This window comes from Odocoileus virginianus, chromosome 33, assembly GCF_023699985.2.
Source record: "Odocoileus virginianus isolate 20LAN1187 ecotype Illinois chromosome 33, Ovbor_1.2, whole genome shotgun sequence".
Taxonomy (NCBI): domain Eukaryota; kingdom Metazoa; phylum Chordata; class Mammalia; order Artiodactyla; family Cervidae; genus Odocoileus; species Odocoileus virginianus.
In genome coordinates, this window is record NC_069706.1 from 2,135,373 (window position 1) to 2,156,929 (window position 21,557).

Here is a 21,557-nt window from a genome sequence, read left to right on the forward strand (position 1 = left end):
CTATGTCTGCCTGGGCTCACCCATGGGCCCCACAGAGACCACAGAAATGCAAACTGGTGCGATCTGGTCCAGGTTGTCTCTTGTCTGTAGAAGACGGATTTTCTCCAAGATCTTCACTTTCTCATTTGATGCATGAAATGTCCCTGCCACCTTGAAGGGGTGGTCCTTTCGTGAACAAACTAATACCTTTCAGGTGTGCTTAAGTTGGCAGAGCACAGGCTCAGTAGTTGAGGCACATGGGATTAGCTGCTCTGTGGCATGTGGGATTCTCCCAGACCAGGGATTGAACCCATGTCTCCTGCATTGGCGGGTGGATTCCTTATTACTGAGCCACCCAGGACGTCTGTGAGGACTCCTTTTACAGTTGAGGATTGAGAGCGCTGGGACAGGGGTGGGGTGGGGGGAGAGAGAGCAGATAGGCTTATATCATGAGAAATTCTGTTCCCACGTGCTGCTTATAGAAATGGGTTTCTCCTAAAGAGATCTGTGTGTCTGCTAGCAAGTTTCCCATCTGATTTATTTATCTCCTATCTGATTTATTCCTTGAATGAGGGGATGAAGGGTGGGTGGATGGATGAATGGATGGAAAGATGACAGTAATCGTGCACCCAAGTAGGGCCAGGCGGGATGCCAGGTGGTTTAACAATTATCTGATTTAATCCTCACAACAGCTTTCAGTGAATGTCAATCTCCCATCATCACAGATGTGGAAACTCAGGCTGAGAAAGTTGAACGTAATTTGTTAACACTGTTGTTTTTAATAAGAACCGCTATGTGGCGCTCAACCAGCAAGTAAAATAAAAATAAAGGTAGACAAGAGGAACATGTCAGCAAGTGTCTCCCCAGAGATGAGGGTTTGTCTGGAAATCTTTGCTGGGCCTGTGGATCTGAGCCCAGACTTTGCAGCCAGACCCCCTCCCCCTCAATCCCAACTCCGCCACTAGTGCCGTGTGACAGGCCGAGCCTCTGTGCCCTCTGGACCTGCACTGTCTCCTTCTGCAAACGAGGAAGCAGAAGTCCTGTCCCTGTAGGGCTGCCAGGCAGGGAGCTGAGGGCAGACAGGGCGGCCTCTGAACCGTGGCTGAGGGGCAGGCTGCTGCAGTCTGATGGAGGCGTTGAGAGAATGTGCCATGCCTGGGTACTGCTTTCCTTTCCCTTCAGGCTGTAACAGATGCCCGCCTTTCAAGAAGTGGGGTCCTGGGGATGCCTGGCTCTGGCCATTCCCGTGTTGATCTCTTGGCCTGGAAGGCCTCCCTCCCTTAACCCCACCTGGCCAGCTCTCATTCAGCCCTTAAAGTTAGCTCAGATGTTGCCTCCTCCAGGAAGTCTTCCCTAAGCACACCCTCCCTGGGCTTGTGCCTGAGCACAGGGCGCTAGACCTGTCACTATCAATGCAGACAAAACCACCAGTTGTCTCCATCTGCTTCTGTGTCCATTCCCCATGGGGAGCCCCTGGCTGGACTCTTGCCCATTCTCTATTCCTCCAGAGTCCACAGAGCTTTTTGCAAGCCAGAGTTTGCCACATGTGTTCTGAATGAGTGAATGAATGGGGGCTTCCCTAAGCCCTTTGCATGCTCAGAGAATCCTGGAATTGAGCCTGGGCTGCATAGGCCACCTGCATGGGCCTGCAGAAGAGAGCAGGGGATGGGGCCTCTGGGACCCCCGCAATCCTCCCAGATTATGGGATCGGCCTGAGGTCTGCATGGGCAGGCCCTGAATCCTGTCAGAATCACCCAGCCCTGGGGTGTTGGCTCCCTCCTGCCTCCTCCTGCAGCTCTGCCCCGGAGGCCTTGTCCCCACGAGCTCAGAAGGCTTTGTTCACATCCCAGACCAAGGAGCACCCTGGACCCACTGTGGCTGCAGAAGCTGGATTTATTGGTGGATTCTGATTCAGGGCTGCACTCAGGTCCCTGGTGTCTTGTGCCCACCACCAGCCAGATGGCCTTGGCAGGGTAACACACAGCCCAGCCCTGGGGTCCCAGGAGTGCTCATTTCCTAGACGTATCTTCAAGCTCTTGTGGGGATAAGGTAGTACTTTCTTGATTATAGGTCGACTGTACTATTGGATAATCCCAGTCAAAGCCGATGCTGGAGATACCCAGAAGCTTATGTTGTCCGAAGACTCCAGTGAGCACTTTCTCACTCCCGCCAGGGAAGGCAGAAAAGCTCCTGCCACCGTTCTCTCCAAATGTGGCATTACGCCCATAGCTAGTGTAGGTGACCAAGTGCCGGAGGAAAAGCTTGTAGGAGCCACCAACTCCTGTAATGTATTCACCGGGCTGCAGGACAAATTCCTGAGGGGTCCCACCTGGGGCTCCATATTTCTCACTCCAGGAGGAGCCAAACCTCACCTGGATACTGGAAGAAAGGGTTAGCTTTGAAGGTCCGGGGTCTGGGTGACCCGCAAATCCCCAATACTCTAAACACCACCCTCCCCCATGTCCAGCAAGGACAGCCTGTCCCTGCAGCATAAGTCCTTGACGTGACTTTGGTGCCTGAGACAGGTCTCAACCCCTTCTCTGTGATTTGGGGCTTGTTGACCAGCCTCTGGAGAAGGCAATGGCACCCCACTCCAGTCCTCTTGCCTGGAAAATCCCATGGATGGAGGAGCCTGGTAGGCTGCAGTCCATGAGGTCGCTAAGAGTCGGACATGACTGAGCGACTTCACTTTCACTTTTCACTTTCATGCATCTGAGAAGGAAATGGCAACCCACTCCAGTGTTCTTGCCTGGAGAATCCCAGGGACGGGGGAGCCTGGTGGGCTGCCATCTATGGGGTCGCACAGAGTCGGACATGACTGAAGCGACTAAGCAGCAGCAGCAGCAGACCAGCCTCTCCTGGCCTCAGTTTGCTCATCTGCAAAGTGGGACTGATTTGCAGGAGGAATCACTGAGATCTTCCATCAGGAGAGCTCCCCAAGGTGCATAGTCACCAGGGCTCTCAGGAGGTGCTGCTGGTCTTCTGGCTCAGAGAGAGGAGCAGATCCTGGGCCCAGCATTTGGAGCCCCAGTCACTGCACTAGACCAGGTGGGGGCCTCAGGAGCAGGTGACCCCTATCTGTGACCTTCCCCCACCTCAGTGTCCATCCCAGAGTGTCCCCTCCTCACCTGGCCCTGCCCACACGCTGGCCCCCATGGTGCCTACTGCTCTGGCCCATTCCTTCTCCCCGGGTCCCTTGGGCTCCATAAATGCAGAGCAAATATCTACCCCAGGCCTGGAGCAAAGCCCTCATTTAACCATTAGGGGAAGACCCTGGGCTTGCTGTCTCTGCACTTCTAGTGTTCAATCAGTGGTCCACTCTGACCCTCCTTCCTTTTCTCTTTGACTCTAACCTGGGCAGAACTTCTGCTTTCCTATAGGCATTCTCAAACAGAGAGACCATTTCCGGTTGAGCTGAGTTGGGGTTGAAAGGAGACAGTGGGGAGAAGCACCCCTCCCTTAAGATCAACCCAAGAAGCAGAGGCTGGACTTGATGGGGGAGAGAGGAGGGGACAGGGCTGGTGTGCAGGGGAGGAAACAGCAGAGGAAGAGGGACAGACAGAAGGTGCTGGCTGGGGGCTCCAGGACCCCAAGGCCTCAGCTGACTCAGGAGACATCAGGACCCCAGTGAGGGTGGTGGGAGGAGGGACCCGAGGGACCCAGGTTCCCGAGGTGGGGGCAGGTGCTGGGATGCAGTGAGGGGCTCCAGGCGCTGCTTAACTCACCTCTTAATTATGCCAGCAATACCTATAAACACTCTGATCCCGGTGATCTCATTTTCATTGTCTTCAGTTGTACTGAAATATGAGCCTCCTCCATGCCCATACAAAGCTATTAATGAAAGAACCAGGTAGGGCAGAGAAAAGAAAATAAACACATAGTGACATGTTGTTTTTTTCTGTCCAGCAGGAAGCACAGCCCCTCCAGACAAGGGGACAGGTCTGGGAGCAGCGTTAGTCTGTGACAAGAGCTGACCCAGACCCGGGCCCCGGATGGTGGGAGGTGAGGGTGGTCTCCGGGGGGATGCTTTGGACAGGGGAGCCCCAGCCAGACTTACCCCCTGCCCAGCAGGTGGGGCTCCACAGGAGGGCGAGGGTCAACCACAGCATCATGGCTTCTGGCTGGAGAGTCAAGGGCTCCTGGGGAGAAGAGGACAGGCCATCCGATCTCAGAGAGGGGCCTCCTCTGACCTCATGGGCCCAACCATGGTGGGGAGGGGAGGTTGTCTTACCTGGTCCCGTACTGGTGCTGGGAGTCTGGTGGTGTCTGGGCACCCTCTACTGGGCCCTTTATACCCTCCTCTGGGGCCCTGGGGGCCCCCCTCCTGGAGGAAGGAGCAAAGGGGTCACCGGGGGGACAGGAAGGAGCTGACGGTGGGGGTTCTTCCTGGGGCAAACCCCAGAGCCATCCAGTGGGGAGGCTCCCGGATGTGCTGTGTTTATTGTCTTAGCCCCGCAGCCTACACAAATACAAGGAGACAATGACAGGTATTTTACTCTCACCTCTGGGTCTCTCTTCTGGGCACCTGCACTTGACCTTGACTTCAGAGGTGGGGGAGGTGTCCTGAGAGCTCTTCCCAGTTGACCAAACAGGGTCAGCCTCACAGGGGTGCTTCAGGGTAGCTGCCTGCAGCAGCTTCATGGGGCTCAGGGCTCCTACCTCGAGCAGAGCACAGTTCAGGGTCCAGAACCCCCCGTGGTAACAAAGAGAAGGAGTGCAGAGCATGGCCTGGTGTGTGCATGGCCTCACAGGAGAAGAGCTGGCCACCAGGAACCTGGGTCCCTGGCTTCATCAGGATGGCAGTGCTGGGGGCGGTTGTCCGGTGGAGCTCTGTCTAGCTGCCACCTGCCTACTCACACCATGTGGCTGACCCAGGGGTCAGCACACTATGGCCTGAAGGCCAAGTCCCACCCTCCATGGGTTTCTCCCCCACTACTTGTGTGCTTAGAATACTGTTTACATTTTGATATGGTTAGAATAAATTTCAAGAAAATTTGCAACAATTGGAAAACCCTGAAGTTTCAATGTCATTGTCCATAAACACGTGTTATGGTTCATCATCTGGATACAGTCTGGGGCTGTGTTCAGGCTGGAAGTGGCACTGGGGAGCATGTTCCATGTACTTTATGACCTGGAAACATCAAATGTGTGGCCCTTCACCCACCACGTCAGGATTCCTGGTGGACCCCTCTTCCCTGCCTGGGATGAGACCACACTCTGTCCGCAGTCCCGGCTGCAGAGGCTGGAGGGCTTCATACAACAACCAGCCTTTGTGCAGGGAAGGGAGCAGAGGGCAACTTTGTCCAGAAGCTGGCCCCTCCTTCTGGGCCTGCACTGGTTCCCCTGGACAGGCTCCTTAGGGCTCAGCCCCCGCCCCCCACTCCTGTGGCCAAGGTGAGGCCCTCACCTGTCCTCCAGAACTCCGCACGTGCCCCCAGAGGCCTCCAGCCCCATGATGCCTCTGGGAAAGGGCAGGGCCAGCCGGCTGCAGGGGGCAGAGAAGTCCTCCCAGGGCCCCGGATCCTCCTGGGGAGGCAGAGACGCAGGAGGCCTAGGACCCCGGCAGGTACAGCTGCGGGAGGAAGGGGCCCAGAGGCGGCACAAAGGGGCCTGTGTTCCTGCCCCAGTCCAGCGTCAGGCACTTTTTCAGATTTTTCTGTCAGTTGGGAGCCTTCCTTCTCTCTGCAGGCTGCCAGGGCTTGAGCTCAGAAGGAATGTCTGTCTGGCCGGGACTCCAGGAAGAGTACCTGGGGTGGGAGTTGGAGGAAGGGTTGGCTGCCAGCCTGGGCAAGGAGGGGATGACAGGACTTGCCCGAGGGCACAGGGGTGCATTTTCACAGAGCACACGATTATTCGAGATGCACACACACGCGCATGCATGCTCAGTGGCTTCAGTCATGTCCGACTCTTTGCAATCCTAAGGAGCGCAGCCCACCAGGCTCCTCTGTCCATGGAATTCTCCAGGCAAGCATGCTGGGGTGAGTTGCATGCCCTCCTCCAGGGGATCTCCCCCACCTAAGGATTGAAACCCACGTCTCCTGCATTGGCAGGCAGATTCTTTACCACTAGTGCCACCTGGGAAGCCCACATATACACAGACATAAGCTCAACCAGTCAATCCTAATGGAAATCAATCCTGAATGTTCATTGGAAGGGCTGATGCTGAAGCTGAAACTCCAATACTCTGGCCACCTGATGCAAAGAACTGACTCATTGGAAAAGACCCTGATGCTGGGAAAGATTGAAGGCAGGAGGAGAAGGGGATGACAGAGGATGAGATGGTTGGATGGCATCACCGACTCAGTGAACATGAGTTTGAGTAAACTCTAGGAGTTGGTGAAGGACAGGGAAGCCTTGGCGTGCTGCCGTCCATGGGGTCGCAAAGAATCGGACACGACTGAGTGACTGAACTGAACTGCAGCTCAAAAGGTACCACAGGCTTGTAGGCAGATACACCTTCAAACACACACACCTGCCAGCTCTCCTGACAAGAGGAGCTTGCATATGCTCCTCCACCTGTGTATACCCCACACACGTAAGCAGCAAGCCCTCATTCTAGGGGAGTTCTCCTGCCCTGCAGACAGTCACCTTCTTGCTGTGCCCTCCCAGGGCTGATGTAGCCAGCTCTCTGCTGTCTCTTTTACAAGGATTCTGATTCCATTGAGAGGGCCCCACACTAAGGCCCTCATCTCACATAAGGACTTCACAAGACCCCATTGCCCAACTCCCATCCTGTTGGGGCAGGGCTGTAACATATGGATTTGGAGGGAGCCCAACTTTCAGTTCGTAACCCATCCTGTGCAGACTCTAACTTATTTTCCTGCCTCTGTGTTTCCTGCTTATTGATATTTGTATCCAGAGGCTTGAGAAAATACAAATAAATTTTTCTGGACAAGATACTTCAGAGTGGCAGGTGTGTCTTCTATCAGGAGGTGTGCGACGCTTGTTCATCTCTTGCTGATGAAGGCAATTGCTGGACATCATTGCAAAGATCAATTTATTTATTTGATTGCAACATGGTGATATTCTACAATTCCTTCTCTGCTAATTAGCTGCAAATTGTCTGTAAAGAGTAATTTCCTCTTCTATTTAATTATTCTGAGGTACAGCTCATGTGACTGGAGCCTGGGTCTCCCAGACACAGGGGTGACGAGCTGCCTGCAGGATGGTGTGGCTCCATGTCCACTCCGGGGAGGCCGGACCGGCTCCGCCAACCTTGGCTCCTAGGAGGGGGTGGCCTCAGATGAGACTGCTGTCCCCGGCCTCCTCTCAGCCATCTCCCTGGAAGGGCAGGACAGGAGCCCGAGAGGACCGGGGTGAGCTGCGGCCCGGGTGCCATAAGTGATCCAGGCCGCTGACCCCTGAGCCGAGTCTGCAGAAGGAGGGGCCGTGGGGCTGGGCGGCCTCCTGCTGCTCCTGATGCCCGATCTGCTGACCCCGAGGGGACCCTCCACCCCTGCCCCGCCCCTACTCTGCTCTCCTGTGGGGCTGGGGTCTCCCACTTCTCTCATCCTCCAGGGAACCTCCTGGATGTCCGGGATAGGGCTGCCAGCCAAGGCCCGGCCTGGGGGGCAGCGAGCCTGCGGGGGCTGGGGCAGGAGAAAGAATCAAGGAGGAGACCCAGAAGCCCCTCAGTGGGGGTGGGTCCCCCCAGCCCGGACGGAGAACTGGGGCTCGCCCTGTCCTTGCACTCCTGGCCTTTAAGACCAGGAGGGTGACCACACCTCCCCCATCTGTCTGGTTTCCTAGGGGCCCTTGGGGACATTCAGCCTCCAGGAAGGCCCAGCCCTGGACATTCAGCCAAGGATCCAGGCCGGGGGCACACATGTAGGAGACGCTGGAGGAGAAACAGAGGATGAGACACGTCTGATGTGAAAGGCTGGGCCCGGTCCCCACCGGCCCGGCCCTCCAGGGTGCGGCCCCTCCAGGGAGGCCAGGAAGACTGTGGGAGACCAAGGGGCCCCCTGAGGACCGTGGCCACTGCATGTCAGCTGGGGACGGCCTCGAGGAGCAGGAAGGTGGGGCCCCCTCACCCCCTAGTTGGGCATCCTCGGGGTTACAGCTTCCTCGGGTGGGCGGGGTGGGTGGAGAGTGACCACAGGCTCCTCACCTAGCCCCCAGCACCTGCATCTGCTCCACCTCTGTCCTGATTGATTGATTGATTTACGTGGTTGGGAGCAGCTGTGCTTTATTGACCAGGAGGTTGTCATCACTGAGCATGAAGGGGGGTCTCCACCCGGGGCCCTGGACGCAGAGCCGAGCACAGGCCAGAATGTGGGGCCAGGGGCCTGTGTGCGCAGCAAGCTGAGCCGATGCTCCGATTCTCATTGCTACCTATCTTTACCAGCCCCTGACCCCGGCCCAGGACACCTGCTCACGGCTCCCGAGCAGGGCCCCCTGCCCGCCCCGCTCCTGAGGCCACACCAACCTGGTGTCTACACCCCCGACCTACACAGACAGGGTGGACGAACCCTGCAGGTCTCCCTCAAGCAGCGTCATTGCCCCCCGCACCCCTGCTGCAGCCGGTGGCCTTTCTCTTACTTGGGGCCCTGTAAACCCCGAGTGATGGAGTCCAGATTCACCCTCCCGGTGAGATTTGCAATTCGGGAGCCTTGGTGGTGACACAGAAGATGGTGAATCTCAAATGGATTTGGGAGTTCCCTGGTGGTCCAGCAGTCAGGACTCAGCACTTTTACGGCCAAGAGCAGGCTCAAGCTTTGAGGGACTAAGATCTCACAAGCTGTGCAACAGCCAAAAACAGAAACTCAAACAAGCAAAAAAAAAAAAAAAAAAAAAATGGGGGCTTTGAAGGAGACAGCCAGGCGCTTGAGGCCCAAGACTGGTGCGTCGTGAGTCCTGGTGTTGTGGAATCCGGAGTCGCAAAACACACCTCGGAGGACACTCAAGACAGTGAAGTACACTTTATTACTCCAGCAGGTCCAAGGGGAATCAGTTCCCAGCAAGGGCCCTGTTGTTTCTGAGAGGCCCAGTTTCATACCCCCTACTACGTGACTGGTTACATGTTAGCAACCTCTTTGTTGTATATGATTGAGTTTTACAACAAGTAGGTGCTAGGAGAACAAACAATTAAGGTTAAAGAGGGGGAAATAATGATTATGCATCAAGGGGGGATGTTTAATCTAAAAGGGGCAGCCTGACCCCAACAGCAATCTCTGTTTGCTGTCTGTAAGGACAGAAGGCTCCAGGAGTACTGGTTTTCACCAGCAATGGTTTCCTCAGTCTTGGGCAGGGCTCAGGCCCAGTCCACATCCTATCTTTAAGACCAATGACAGGCTTCAAGACGGAGTCGCTCCTGCTTTCCTCAACTGGCCCCAACACTGGGACAGCTGGTCATCACTGAAGCCAAACACCCTGTGTGGAGTGCACATCTGTGTGTGTGTGTCTGTGTGTGTCTCTCTGTATGTGTGTCTGTGTGTGTGTGTCTGTGTGTGTGTGTGTGTCTGTGTGTGTGTCTATGTGTGTGTCGGTGTGTGTGTCGGTGTGTATCTGTGTGTGTGTCTGTCTGCGTGTGTGTATCTCTGTGTGTCTCTGTGTGTGTGTATCTCTGTGTGTCTGTGTGTGTGTCTGTATGTGTCTGTGTGTGTCTCTCTGTGTGTGTCTGTGTGTGTGTGTCTGTGTGTATCTGTGTGTGTGTCTGTGTGTGTCTCTGTGTGTGTCTATGTGTGTGTCTCTGTGTGTGTGTATCTCTGTGTGTCTCTGTGTGTGTGTGTCTGTGTGTGTGTTTGTGTGTGTGTGTCTGTGTTTGTGTGTGTGTGTCTGTGCGTGTGTGTCTCTGTGTCTGTGTGTCTGTGTCTGTGTTTGTGTGTGTGTGTCTGTGTGTGTGTGTCTCTGTGTCTGTGTCTGTGTGTGTATATCCCCCAGACCCCGCACACTTGCCGGCAGCAGACAGCAGAAGCCGCTCCGCTCCCAGGGTACCTCCGCCTCCACCCGCCTCCCGCTGTCACCAGTGAGTGAGGAGGAAGGAGCCTGAAGCCCAGAGCCTGCAGCCCGACCTCGGCCAGGATCCAGGCTCCAGGATCCCTTTGTCCTCTTTGCCCACAGCTTCCAGAGGCTGTTTGCAGAGGATTCGGAAGACTGATCTTGTGCTTCTAGAACTCCACCCCAGCCCCGGCCTGGAAAACAGACAAAGAGGGTCTCTTGGGGCCCGTGGAGGTTCTCCTGGGGGGCGGAGGGAGCTCCACCTCCAGCAGCTCCTCTTGGCCCCTGGCTGCCCACCCCCGGCTACATGGCTGAATGTCCCTCAAGGCCCCGGGGCTGGCCGGCCCCTGCGCCCTGATCGGCATCTGGCGGGCCCAGGACGAGGGCCACCGTCCAGGGACAGGACAGGGGAGGGGCCGGGCGCCACGCTGGTCAGTGCTGCGGAGGAGAAACCGCTCACAGCGCACACGCGAGGACCCTGCATGGCTCAGCTGGGACGTGGGTAAGGAAGGGGTTAGAGGAATGTTCCTGGAATGTTCCAAAGGCCGCGAGGCTGACGTCTGACCACAGACCAGATGAGGAGCAGGAACCAAGCCCAGGATAAGCTGCCCCTCCCTCAGCCTGGACCCCAGGGCTCAGGTGTGGCACGTGTCTGGTCTCTGAACTTTCTAGAACCGCCGAGAAGGAGCTCATGGGCACCAGGCCGGTTCTGCCAAAGGCCCCTGAGCGTCTTGGCCCCGAGTTCCCAGAGCAGCAGAAGGAAACCTGCAGGGAGACCCCAAGTCGTGGGAGTCTGAAGTGCGTGGGCACGTGGGGTGTGGGGACACAGGAAAGAACGTCTCTCCACAGAGGGCACCTGATGGACCCTGGATGGACATCTGAATGTCCATCCGGGGGCAGAGCAGTGGGGGGTTTAATCCCACAGCTCACTGGGTGTAGTACGTCAACTCTCCTGAAGATAGGAGCCTCTCTCCCTTCTGAGAGGGGCTGTGAGGATTAAATGAGATCACACTTGTGAAACCCCCGGGCATTAGGTCTGACCCCATGGGCGTTCAGGATCAATGCTAGTCTTCCTTCCATCCATCCATCCATCCATCCACTACTGCAGGAATAAATCAAATCACAGGAGAACTGCTCACACACAAACAAAACTCTTCAACAGGAGTAGCTTCCACCAGCGGCACTTGGGAACTAGCTCCTTTCTGTTGCAGAATTAATTCCTTGCCCCAACTTGCTAACAGGGACATCTGTTTCAGTCCCAAGGAGTCTGGACCCCTTTTCTGGTGCCCACCTCCTCTGGAGCTGGCAAGCTGGGAGGGGGTCGCCTGACAGTGTCTCCTGGTTGGGGAAAGGTCAGGATGGAAGGTTGATGGAAGGAGGTTGGTGGAAGAGACAGATGTTCACAGCAGGCCCTGCCTTAGTCTGAGGAAGGCAGGAGAAGAGGAGGATATGGAGGAGAGCGGGCAGCTGGGGCAGAGGTGTGGGGGCGAGGCAGGGTGCCAACTGGGTGGGGGCCGTTGTGGGGGTTCATTGCGAAGCCCACGCCCGGGCACAGTTCAGCCTCATTCAGGAGCCAGTTCTCAGGGATTCCTTCATGGTTCCCACAGCAAACACCGAGGCATCTTCCAGGCCGAGCCCTAACCCACGGAGTCACGCGTGGTGGGGACGCTGCCCCGGTCCTCAGCATCTCGGGTGATCCGCATGCGGGGCTCACACGGTGCGCAGGCCGGCGGCTAGCACCCGGGGACAGTGAGCCTGGGGGCCCCTGGAACCACTGCCCTCGGGAACAAGAACCAGGCGTGCTCACCTGCGTGCAGGACCTTTATTCAATGCGGGCACTTAGCGTCGCTCTGGCCTTGCCGACTGGTACCAGCCCGGGGTCACCTGGCCTCCGGTCCCGACAGGTGATCGGAGCCCACCTGACCGCGAGGAAGCCCCGCGCGGGGGGCGGATCCGGGACTGGGCCTCGCTGGGTCCTGCTTCCCAGAGGAGGCGGGGGGCCGGGGACGTCGGTCACCGCGGCGGGCGACTGCGCGAATGGTTTCTCAGGGCCCAATCCCCACCTGAAGCTGATTCCCGAAAGGCAGAGGAGCCGGTGCAGGCGGCCGGCGGACTGACCAGAGCGGCGCCTGGGCGGGGGGAGCGCGCGGTACCCGGCGGCGGCTGGCGCCCCTACTGGTGCCGCAGCGCGGGTGCGGGACGCGGCCGCCGGGTGACGCCTCTAGCGCGTCCACTGCGGGGACTCCAGTCCAGGCTGCTGGGGACTCCTGACCGTGGACTCCAGTGTGCCCCAAACCCCAGCCGGACGCTGGGACGGACGCAGACTCACCGGCCTCCCCTCCCGACCCTAGCACCCCCCTCCCCGCTCCAGGATTGATGTTTGTTCAGAGACACCCAAGATGCACAGAGCCGGGGGGCTTTGGGTTCGTGGGAAGGAAGAATTAAGGCAGGCTCCACCCGAGGTGACCCCCAAGGAGAGACACAGAAACAATGGCCCAACAGAGGCTGGCTGCAGAGAAGGTGGAAGAAGGCCCCACCCTTCCCTCACTTGGGTGGAGTTGCCTGAGCTCTTGGTAGATTTCCTGTGTAAATTACAAATCTAAACCCCTGCCCCTTCCATAGACTTGGAATAAGGTATCACTCGGATTAGGCCTCCAGATCAAATGTCTGAACCCTGGTGACATCACGTCACTGCTTTTTCCCCACCGTAACTGAAGGAACAGCCTGGGAGAGGTTGATCACCTTGCCCAAGGCGCTTTGGGGACATGGTGGCCAAGGCCAGGCAGGATCCTGGGGACAAGACCTGAGCCCGACCATCACTGCCACACGCCATCACCCCGGATCTGCAGAGACACCGCTGAACTCCAGGCGCCCTGCTCCTAGGTCTCTTCCCTGTCCCTGGTTCTTGCAAACGTCCCCCAGCTAAGGGGCACATGCAGATCTCAGCACAATCCAACCCACCTTCCCAGGGCACCGGAGGACAGCTGTCACCCACTCCACCCCCTGGGGGCAAGTGGGAAGCCCGCCCGCAGCGGAGGGGACGCAGAAGAGCTGCCAGCCAGCTAAGCCCTCAGCAAACAGGACGCCAGGAAGCCATGAAGACAACGCTGGAGAGCCCCCTCTGCCACGTGTGAGGCTGGAGAAGCTCTGCTGTGTGTCTTGCTGCCTTCTCTGGATCCTTCCTTCTGCCTTCCCTGACCAGAAAGAAGGGAATGTCCTGAAAAGCAGTTGCAGATACACCTGTTGACGTGTGCCTCACCAGCGTCCTGTGAACCCCTGTGCCTTTATTACTGCTTCAGGAAGAGACAGATCTGGGAGTTCCCTGGTGGCCTAGTGACGGATTTGGCTGTGAAGGTCTGTGTTCGATCCCTGGTCGGGGGACCAACCTTTGTGCCTTGAGGCCTGGCCAAAATTCAAAAAGGAAAAAAAAAAAAAAAAAAAACCCAGAAAGGCAAATCTGCAAACAGCCAGAATTTAGAAGTCATGCTGAATGTGAAATTCAAGCTATCTGGGAGGACTGTAATTTACATGACAAGGTCACAGGTGATGTGAAAGAGTGGTCTGAAGTACCCTTTATACCAAAGGAAAGATGAAAATTCCATAGAAGATGATGAAAACATTGAAGCTTTCTTCCACACCTGAGTTCATGGATTCCTGCATTTTCCCCACAGACTCCAGGTTAAAACCACAGAGTGACCCTCCTGTGTGGACTGTAGCCTGCCAGGTTCCTCTGTCCATGGGATTCTCCAGGCAAGAATACTGGAGTGGGATACCATGCCCTTCACCAGGGTATCTTCCTGACCCAGGATTCAAACCCGGGTCTCCCACATTGTAGGCAAGACTCTTTACCATCTGAGCTACCAGAGAAGCCCAAGTGACCCTCAACAGGCATTTAAATTTAAAATCAGAGAAGAGGAACATATTGGTGAGGATCTCCACAAAGAGATGAGGATCTATCTGGAAACCTTCGCTGGTCTGGGGGTTTGAGCCCAGACTTTGCAGCCAGACCTCCTCCCCCTCAATCCCGACTCTGTCACTTGTGCCCTCTGGGCCTGCGCTATCTCCTTCTGCAAACGGGGAAGCAGAAGTCCTGTCCCTTTAGGGCTGCTGGGCAGGGAGCTGAGCGGGGACAGGGCGGCCTCTGCACCGTGGCTGAGGGGCAGGCTGCTGCAGTCTGATGGAGGTGTTGAGAGAATGTGCCAGGCCTGGGGGCTGCTTTCCTTTCCCTTCAGGCTATAACAGATGCCCGCCTTTCAAGAAGTGGGGTCCTGGGGATGCCTGGCTCTGGCCATTCCCATGTTGATCTCTTGGCCTGGAAGGCCTCCCTCCCTTAACCCCACCTGGCCAGCTCTCACTCAGCCCTTAAACTTAGCTCAGATATTGCCTCCTCCAGGAAATCTTCCCTGAAGCACACCCACCACTGGGCATGTGCCTGAGCACAGGGCACTAGACCTGTCACTATCAATGCAGATGAAACCACCAGTTGCCTCCATCTCCTTCTGCATCCACTCCCCATGGGGAACCCCCAGCTGGACGCATGGCCCATTATCTGTTCCTCCAGAGTACAGGGAGCCCGTAGCCAGCCAGGGGGCATACCTGTTCCGAATGGGTGAATGAATGATTGAGTGGCTTCCCCAAGCCCCTGCACACTCAGAGAATCCTGGAATTGAGCCTGGACAGCTCAGGTTCCCTGGATGGCCTTGCAGCAGAGAGTCAGGATGGGGCCGCTGGGAGCCCCGAATCCTCAGAGATTATGGGATCGGCTGGGGTCTGCATGGGCAGGCCCTGCATCCTGTCAGAATCACCCAGCCCTGGGCTGTCAGACCCCTTCCTGCCTCCTCCTGCAGCTCCGCCCCGGAGGCCTCATCCCAAGAGCTCAGAAGGCTTTGTTCGCATCCCAGACCAAGGAGCACCCTGGACCCACTGTGGCTGCAGAAGCTGGATTTATTGGTGGATTCTGATTCAGGGCTGCACTCAGGTCCCTGCCGCTTTGTGCCCACCACCAACCAGATGGCCTTGGCAGGGTAACCCACAGATCAGACCTGGAAACTCAGGAATGGACATTTCTCTTTGGTTGAGGTGCTATTTGTTTTAGAATCAAGGATAACCCCATTCAAAGCCAATGCTAGTAATGCCCAGAAGCCTGTAGTGGCCGTAGACTCTGGTGAGCACCTTGTCACTGTCATCAGGGAATTCAATAAAGGTGTTGCCATCTTCCTTCCCAAATAGGTACTGCCTCTCTTGGTCTGTGTATATGACCAAGTAGCGGAGGAAATTCTTATAGGAGCCGTAGATTCCTATAATGTGTTCTTCTGGTTGCAGAATGGTTTCCTGAGGTGTCCCACCTGGGGCTCCATATTTCGCACTCCAGGAAGAGCCATATCTCACCTGGATACTGAGAGGAAGGGGGAGCTTTGAAGGTCCAGGATATGGATGACCCGCCAATCCCCAATCCTCTAAACACCACCCCCAACGTCATCAGCAAGGACAGCCTATCACTACAGCATAAGTGCCTGAGCATCAGCAAGGACAGCCTATCACTACAGCATAAGTGCCTGAGCACGTGACTTTGGTGCCTTCCTGGTCTTAACCCCTGCTCTGACACTTTCAGGCTCTGTGATTTGGGGCTTGTTGACCAGCCTCTCCTGGCCTTAGTTTGCTCATCTGCAAAGTGGGAATGATCTGGGGGAGCAATGACTGAGATCTTCCATCAGGAGAGCTCCCCAAGGTGCACAGTCACCAGGGCCCTCAGGAGTTGCAGCTGGTCTCCTGGCTCAGAGAGGGGAACTGACGCCGGGCCCAGCATTTGGAGCCCCAGTCACTGCACTAGACCAGGTGGGGGCCCCAGGAGCAGGTGACCCCTATCTGTGACCTTCCCCCACCTCAGTGTCCATCCCAGAGTGTCCCCTCCTCACATGGCCCCACCCACACTCTGGCCCCGATGGTGCCTGCTGCTCTGGCCCATTCCTTCTCCCCAGGTCCCTGGGACCCCATAATTGCAGAGCAGATATCTACCCCAGGCCTGGAGCAAAGCCCCCATTTAACGATTAGGGGAAGACCCTGGGCTTGCTGTCTCTACAATTCTAGTATTCAATCAGTGGTCCACTCTGACCCTCCTTCCTTTTCTCTTTGACTCTAACCTGGGCAGAACTTCTGCTTTCCCATAGGCATTCTCAAACTGAGAGACCATTCCTGGTTGAGCTGAGTTGGGGTTGAAAGGAGACAGTGGGTAGAAGCACCCCTCCCTTTAGATCAACCCAAGAAGCAGAGGCTGGACTTGATGGGGGAGAGAGGAGGGGACAGGGCTGGTGTGCAGGGGAGGAAACAGCAGAGGAAGAGGGACAGACAGAGGGTGCTGGCTGGGGGCTCCAGGACCCCAAGGCCTCAGCTGACTCAGGAGACATCAGGACCCCAGTGAGGGTGGTGGGAGGAGGGACCAGCCCCCTCCCCAGGTTCCCGAGACAGGGGCAGGGGCTGGGATGCAGTGAGGGGCTCCAGGCCCTGCTCAACTCACCTCTTGATTAGGCCCAGAGGACCTATGAACACTCGAATCCCGGTGATATCGTTTTGGAAGTCTCTAGAGGTACTGAAATAGTTACCTCCTCCACGCCCATACACTTCTATTAGATGAAAGAACCAGGTGGGGAAGAGAAAAAAATAAACACACAGTGACATGTTGGCTGTTTCTGTCCAGAGAAGGACACAGTCCCTCCTACGAGGGGACAGGCCTAAGAGCAGAGTCCGTCTGTGACAAGGGCTGGCCCAGGCCCCAGCCCTGGACGGAGGGAGGGGGCCTCCAGGGGGATGGGCTGGGGGGGCCCCCAACCAGACTTACGCTGTGCCCAGCAGGTGGGGCTCCAGAGGAGGGCGAGGGTCAGCCACAGCAGCATGGCTCCTGGGGAGAAGAGGACAGGCCATCTGATCTCAGAGAGGGGCCTCCCCTGACCTCGTGGGCCAAGCTTGGCGGGGGGCGGGGCCTTATCTGGCCTGTGGAGTCCTGTGGTCCAGTCCTGGTGCTGGGAGTCTGCTGGCGCCTGGAGGTCCTCCACTGGGCCTTTTATACCCTCCTGAGCCATATGGGCTCTCCTCCAGGAGGAAGGAGCAAAGGGGTCAGCAGGTGGCAGGAAGGAGTTGGGAGGGGGTCTTCCTGGGGGAATCCCCAGAGCCATCCAGGGGGAGGCTCCCGGACGAGCTCTGTGGTTGTCTTGGCCCCGCAGCCTACACAAATACAGGAAGACAATGACCGGTATTCTACTCTCACCTCTGGGTCTCTCTTCTAGGCCCCTGCACTTGACCTTGACTTCAGAGGTGGGGGAGGTGTCTGAGAGCCCTTCCCAGCTGACCAAAGAGGGTCAGCCTCACAGGGGTGCTTCAGCGTAGCTGCCCACAGGGCCTCGTGGGGCCCAGGGCTCCTGCCTCATGTTGAACCCGGTTCAGGGTCCAGAACCCCCACATGATGACAAGCAAAAGGGGTCCAGATAGTGGCCTGGTGTGTGCACAGCCTCCTGGGGAAGAGCTGGCTGCCAGGAACCCGGGACTCTGGCTTCACCGGGATGGTAGTGCTGGGGGCTTGGTGTTGGGGTGGAGGCCCTGTCTAGCTGCCACCTCCCTTACTTACATCATGACCCGGGGCCAGGGGTCAGCACACTGCAATCCGCAGGCCAAGTCCCACCTGCCATTGCTTCTTACACAATCCGTGAGCTAAGAATACATTTTACGTTTTAAATGATTAGTAAAAATTCAGAAGAAGAATGTGAGATTTGAAAAGTTCATGAAATGTCAATACCGTTGCCAATAAACAAGTGTTATCGCCCTTTTGGGTTTCCCTACAGGCTCAGCGGTAAAGAACACACCTGCAACGCAGGAGACACAAACATGGCTTTGATCCCTGAGTCAAGAAGGTCCCCTGGAGGAGGGCATGGCAACCCACTCCAGAATTCTTGCCTGGAGAATCCCTTGGAGAGAGGAGCCTGGTGGGCTACAGTCCACGGGGTCACAAACAGTCGGACACAACCGAGCAACTCAGCACACATGGAGCAGAAAGCAGCTTTGTCCAGAAGCTGGCTCCTCCTTCCGGGCCTGCGCTGGTCCCCCTAGACAGGCTCCTTAGGGCTCAGGCCCCCACCCTGACTCCTGTGGCAAAGGTGAGGCCCTCACCTGTCCTCCAGAGCTCCGCACGCGCCCCCAGAGGCCTCCAGCCACGTGGTGCCTCTAGGGAAGGGCAGCCGGCTGCAGGGGGCAGAGAAGCCCTCCCGGGGCCCTGGATCCTCCTGGGAAGGCAGAGACGCAGGAGGCCTAGGACCCCGGCAGGTACAGCTGCTGGAAGAAGGGGCCCAGAGGTGGCACAAAGGGGCCTGTGTTCCTGCCCCAGCCCAGCGTCAGGCACTTTTTCTGAAAAAGCTGCCAGTTAGGAGGCTTCATTCTCACTGCAGACTGCCAGGGTGTGAGCTCAAAAGCAGGGTCTGTCTGGCTGGGACTCCAGGATGCAGTACCTGGGGTGGGAGTTGGAGGAAGTGTTGGCTGCCGGACTGGACAAGGCGGCGTGACGGGACTCGCCTGAGGACACATGGGCAGCACATTTTCATAGATGGCAGGCGCATGGTTATAAGGGGCACGCATGCACACACGTGCTTACCAATGCATGTGTGCAACACAGGATGCACCTTCTAACATCTGCCCGGCTATCCCTACACCCAGGAGTTTGCACTCTTCCTGCAACATGCACACCTACGCTGGAAGCCCCGCCCCCTCGGTCACCCTGGCCCAGTGCTGGCTCTGAGCCCACTGGGGAGATTTAACACAGGCCCTTTGTCCCTGGGGATCAGAGTTGCGCACGAGGGGGTTTAGGAGCATTGAAACCATAATCCCCTCTGTGGGCGTGCCCCGGATCTCAGTCTTCCAGGAGCCCGGAACAGCTGGGTCCCCTTCTCCCAGCCGGGGCAGCTGCTGGGCCGACTGGCGCGTGGGTCGAGGGCAGGTCAGGACTGACATCCCTTGCCCCCCTCCCCGTGGGCTCCGACACCGACTGAGGCCTCAGCCCAGCGCACTCAGGGCTGGCGGGTGCCTCCCTGGGCCCCTCGGCCGGGAGCCCCTGCCTTGCTTGCTTGGAGGCTGGATCCTGCGTCCCAGGCTCAGGCTCCCGGGGCGGGGCAGGGGGTGCTGGGTCCTGCAGGCGGCCCCATCCGATGTCCGAGGCCCCAGGAATCAGATGGAAGATCCTGCTGAGTAGGGTAGGGGGGAGATCAAGAAGGGAAGGGGCATTCTGTCCCGGTCCCGAGAGAAGTCCAAAGCTGGCCTTTGTGCCTGGTGGGGCTCCCATGGTGGCTCAGACAGTAAAAACTCTGCCTGCAATGCAGGAGACCCGGGTTCCATCCCTGAGTTGGGAAGATCCCTTGGAGAAGGAAATGGCTATCCACTCCAGGATTCTTGCCTGGAGAATCCCACGGACAGAGGAGCCTGGCGGGCTGCAGTCCATGGGGTTGCAGAGCCGGAAATGACTGAATGACTTTCCCTCGCTTGCCTTTGGGGGTCTGTAGCCACACCAGGTGGCCCCTCCGGAGAGACAACTTAGCTGTGTATTTCTGAAGCTCTCGATTCTCCCTCTTTACTCACTCATTTAAAAATCTCACTGAATGCTCTAAGCAAAACATTTATCTCCAGCTTTCTGCAGAGAAACTCAGTATTTTTAAAGGAACACCAGGTAGCCTGGCCATATGTTTTTGTCTGATCTCATATGTAATTAAAGTCCCATTAGTGCAAGTGCTGAAAATAAAATGACCTCCACCCAAGAGTCAGGTTGACGGAGGCAAGATCTCCAGGTTCAATTCCCTGAGGCTGCCCTGACACAAGTGCTTTTCACCTGGTGTTAGCCTGGGCTGCTGTAACCAACACTGCAGACCGGGGGGAGGGGGAGGGCCTCAAACAACAGAGGTTTACTTCTCACAGTTCTGGAGCCTGGAAGTCCAAGATCAAGGCTCCAAGGGACTCACTTCTTGGTGAGGGCTTGCTTTCTGGTCCAACCCACTGCAGGGAGTTAACCAAACAGCCCGAGGTTTTCTGAGAGCCTCTCATGAACCCCAGATCCACTGTATGCTGCCTACAAGCCCCTAGACCCACGTCAATGCAAGCCTATCTGCCTAGCTCTCTCTCTTTTAAATTTAATTAACTTTTTATTTTTGTCTGTTCTAGGTCTTCGTTGTTAGGCATTGGCTTTCTCTAGTTGCGACAAGTGGGGGCTACCCTGTAGTTGCGAGCGTGGGCTTCTTGTTGCCGTGGCTTCTCTCCTTGTGGAGCAGGGGCTCTAGGCGTGCAGGCTTCAGTAGTTGCAGCGTGTGCGTTTGGTAGTTGTGACACACAGGCTTAGTTTCTCCCTGGCATATGAGGTCTTCCCGGACCAGACATCGAACCAGTGTCCCCTGTAATCCCCATTACAAGGCGGATTCTTAACCACTGGGCCACCAGGGAAGCCTCTGCTTATATCTTTGAGAGGCTTCACCAACTAAGAATTGCTGGGGTCCAGCATTCTTAGCGAATTACTCTGTTTGTACATATTGTGTTGTTTTCTAGAGTTTGGAAGTGTCTAAGAGAAGCAGGTCTCCATGTGCCCCACCTGCTTATCTTTCCTTCCATCTGCCTGCCCTTGAGCTTGTCTTTCCAAACCTATTTCTGGAACAATGTTCAAACAAAACTAGGGTCACTTCCAGATGGTAGAATTTAGGACATTTTTCTATTCTCTTCTCTGTTCTTTTTCGTATCGCTTCCATTTTTAAAATAGGATTGTACTAATTTTACAAAGTAAAAATGATTGTTCTTTTTTTAATGGGATACATTTTTAACCTATAAGTTCTCAAAAGATATGAAATTGGAGGTTCCCAGGGTCAGGAACAATGTGGGCAGTGGGTTCTCTTACTTCCCTGGGGGAGTGTATTGAGGACCTTCTCACAACTTAAAAACCTTACAAACATGAAGCCCATTTGGCTAAAACATTGCACCCACAGAAAAGTTATCCTAAGAAATGATGGGGAAAAAAAGAAGAAACGATGAGAGGGACTTCCCTGGTGGTCCAATGACTAAGACTCCATGCTCCCAACGCAGGAGGCCTTGGTTCGATCCCTGGTCGGGTAACTAGATCCCACCTGCCACAACTAAATGATCCTGCATACCATTACTAAGACCCGGTGCAGCCAAATAAATAAATGAGTGGAAGTGATTGGGAAGGTGTGCCGAATTTATAAATTAAGGTTTTCCTGAAGATATCGTTTTTAATGACAACAACTTTTCAACTATCCAACACTAGGAGACTGATTAGAAGTTTGGCTCTGATGGTTTTTTTTAAGTTTCTTCTTTGAGCTCCTTTGATTGATTTTTATTTTCTAACAGGAAGGCATTATTTTGATAATCATCATAAAGCTACTTTTACTTTGCTAAGAAGTCCAGTACTGCAGAGCGATTTTCCCCTTATCTGATCATTTGCCCAGGTTGGGAGCGTGATGAGCAGCCCCAGGCAGGACACATGCCAATTCTTCAAGCCATGATCTGCTTCCCACTTTAAAAGGAAAAACAAGCCTCTTTATTAGTCAGATGACCTGGTGGCTCTGCCATCGGATTCTGTAGAGGAGAGATCTCCTGGAGGTGGACAG

The 21,557-nt window shown here is 56.0% G+C and overlaps 1 protein-coding gene and 1 long non-coding RNA gene across 2 annotated transcripts; both read right to left on the reverse strand.

Moving 5' to 3' along the window:
* Positions 1-1,872: 1,872 nt before the first annotated feature.
* On the reverse strand, positions 1,873-8,478 carry ZG16B (zymogen granule protein 16B). Its single transcript, XM_020910436.2, has 7 exons — positions 8,432-8,478; positions 5,387-5,551; positions 4,482-4,551; positions 4,211-4,303; positions 4,037-4,118; positions 3,705-3,810; positions 1,873-2,358 (listed from the first exon to the last, which is right to left on the reverse strand). The coding sequence occupies exons 1-7, from the start codon at positions 8,476-8,478 to the stop codon at positions 1,989-1,991; spliced, it is 933 nt and encodes a 310-aa protein (XP_020766095.2). The 3' UTR covers positions 1,873-1,988.
* Positions 8,479-14,856: 6,378 nt separating this feature from the next.
* LOC110148438 (uncharacterized) lies at positions 14,857-16,817 on the reverse strand. Its single transcript, XR_002317167.2, has 3 exons — positions 16,754-16,817; positions 16,433-16,538; positions 14,857-15,313 (listed from the first exon to the last, which is right to left on the reverse strand). It is a non-coding gene; the product is annotated as an uncharacterized lncRNA (long non-coding RNA).
* Between the last annotated feature and the right edge of the window lie 4,740 nt (positions 16,818-21,557).

Coding starts and splice junctions, on each gene's coding strand:
- ZG16B (XM_020910436.2), bottom strand. CDS start 8,478: ATGACGCTGCTTGAGGGAGACCTGCAGGGTTCGTCCACCCTGTCTGT. Junction 3,811..4,036: donor CCCCACCTGCTGGGCAGGGG/GTAAGTCTGGCT, acceptor TTTCATTAATAG/CTTTGTATGGGCATGGAGGA. Junction 2,359..3,704: donor ATTGCTGGCATAATTAAGAG/GTGAGTTAAGCA, acceptor CCTTTCTTCCAG/TATCCAGGTGAGGTTTGGCT.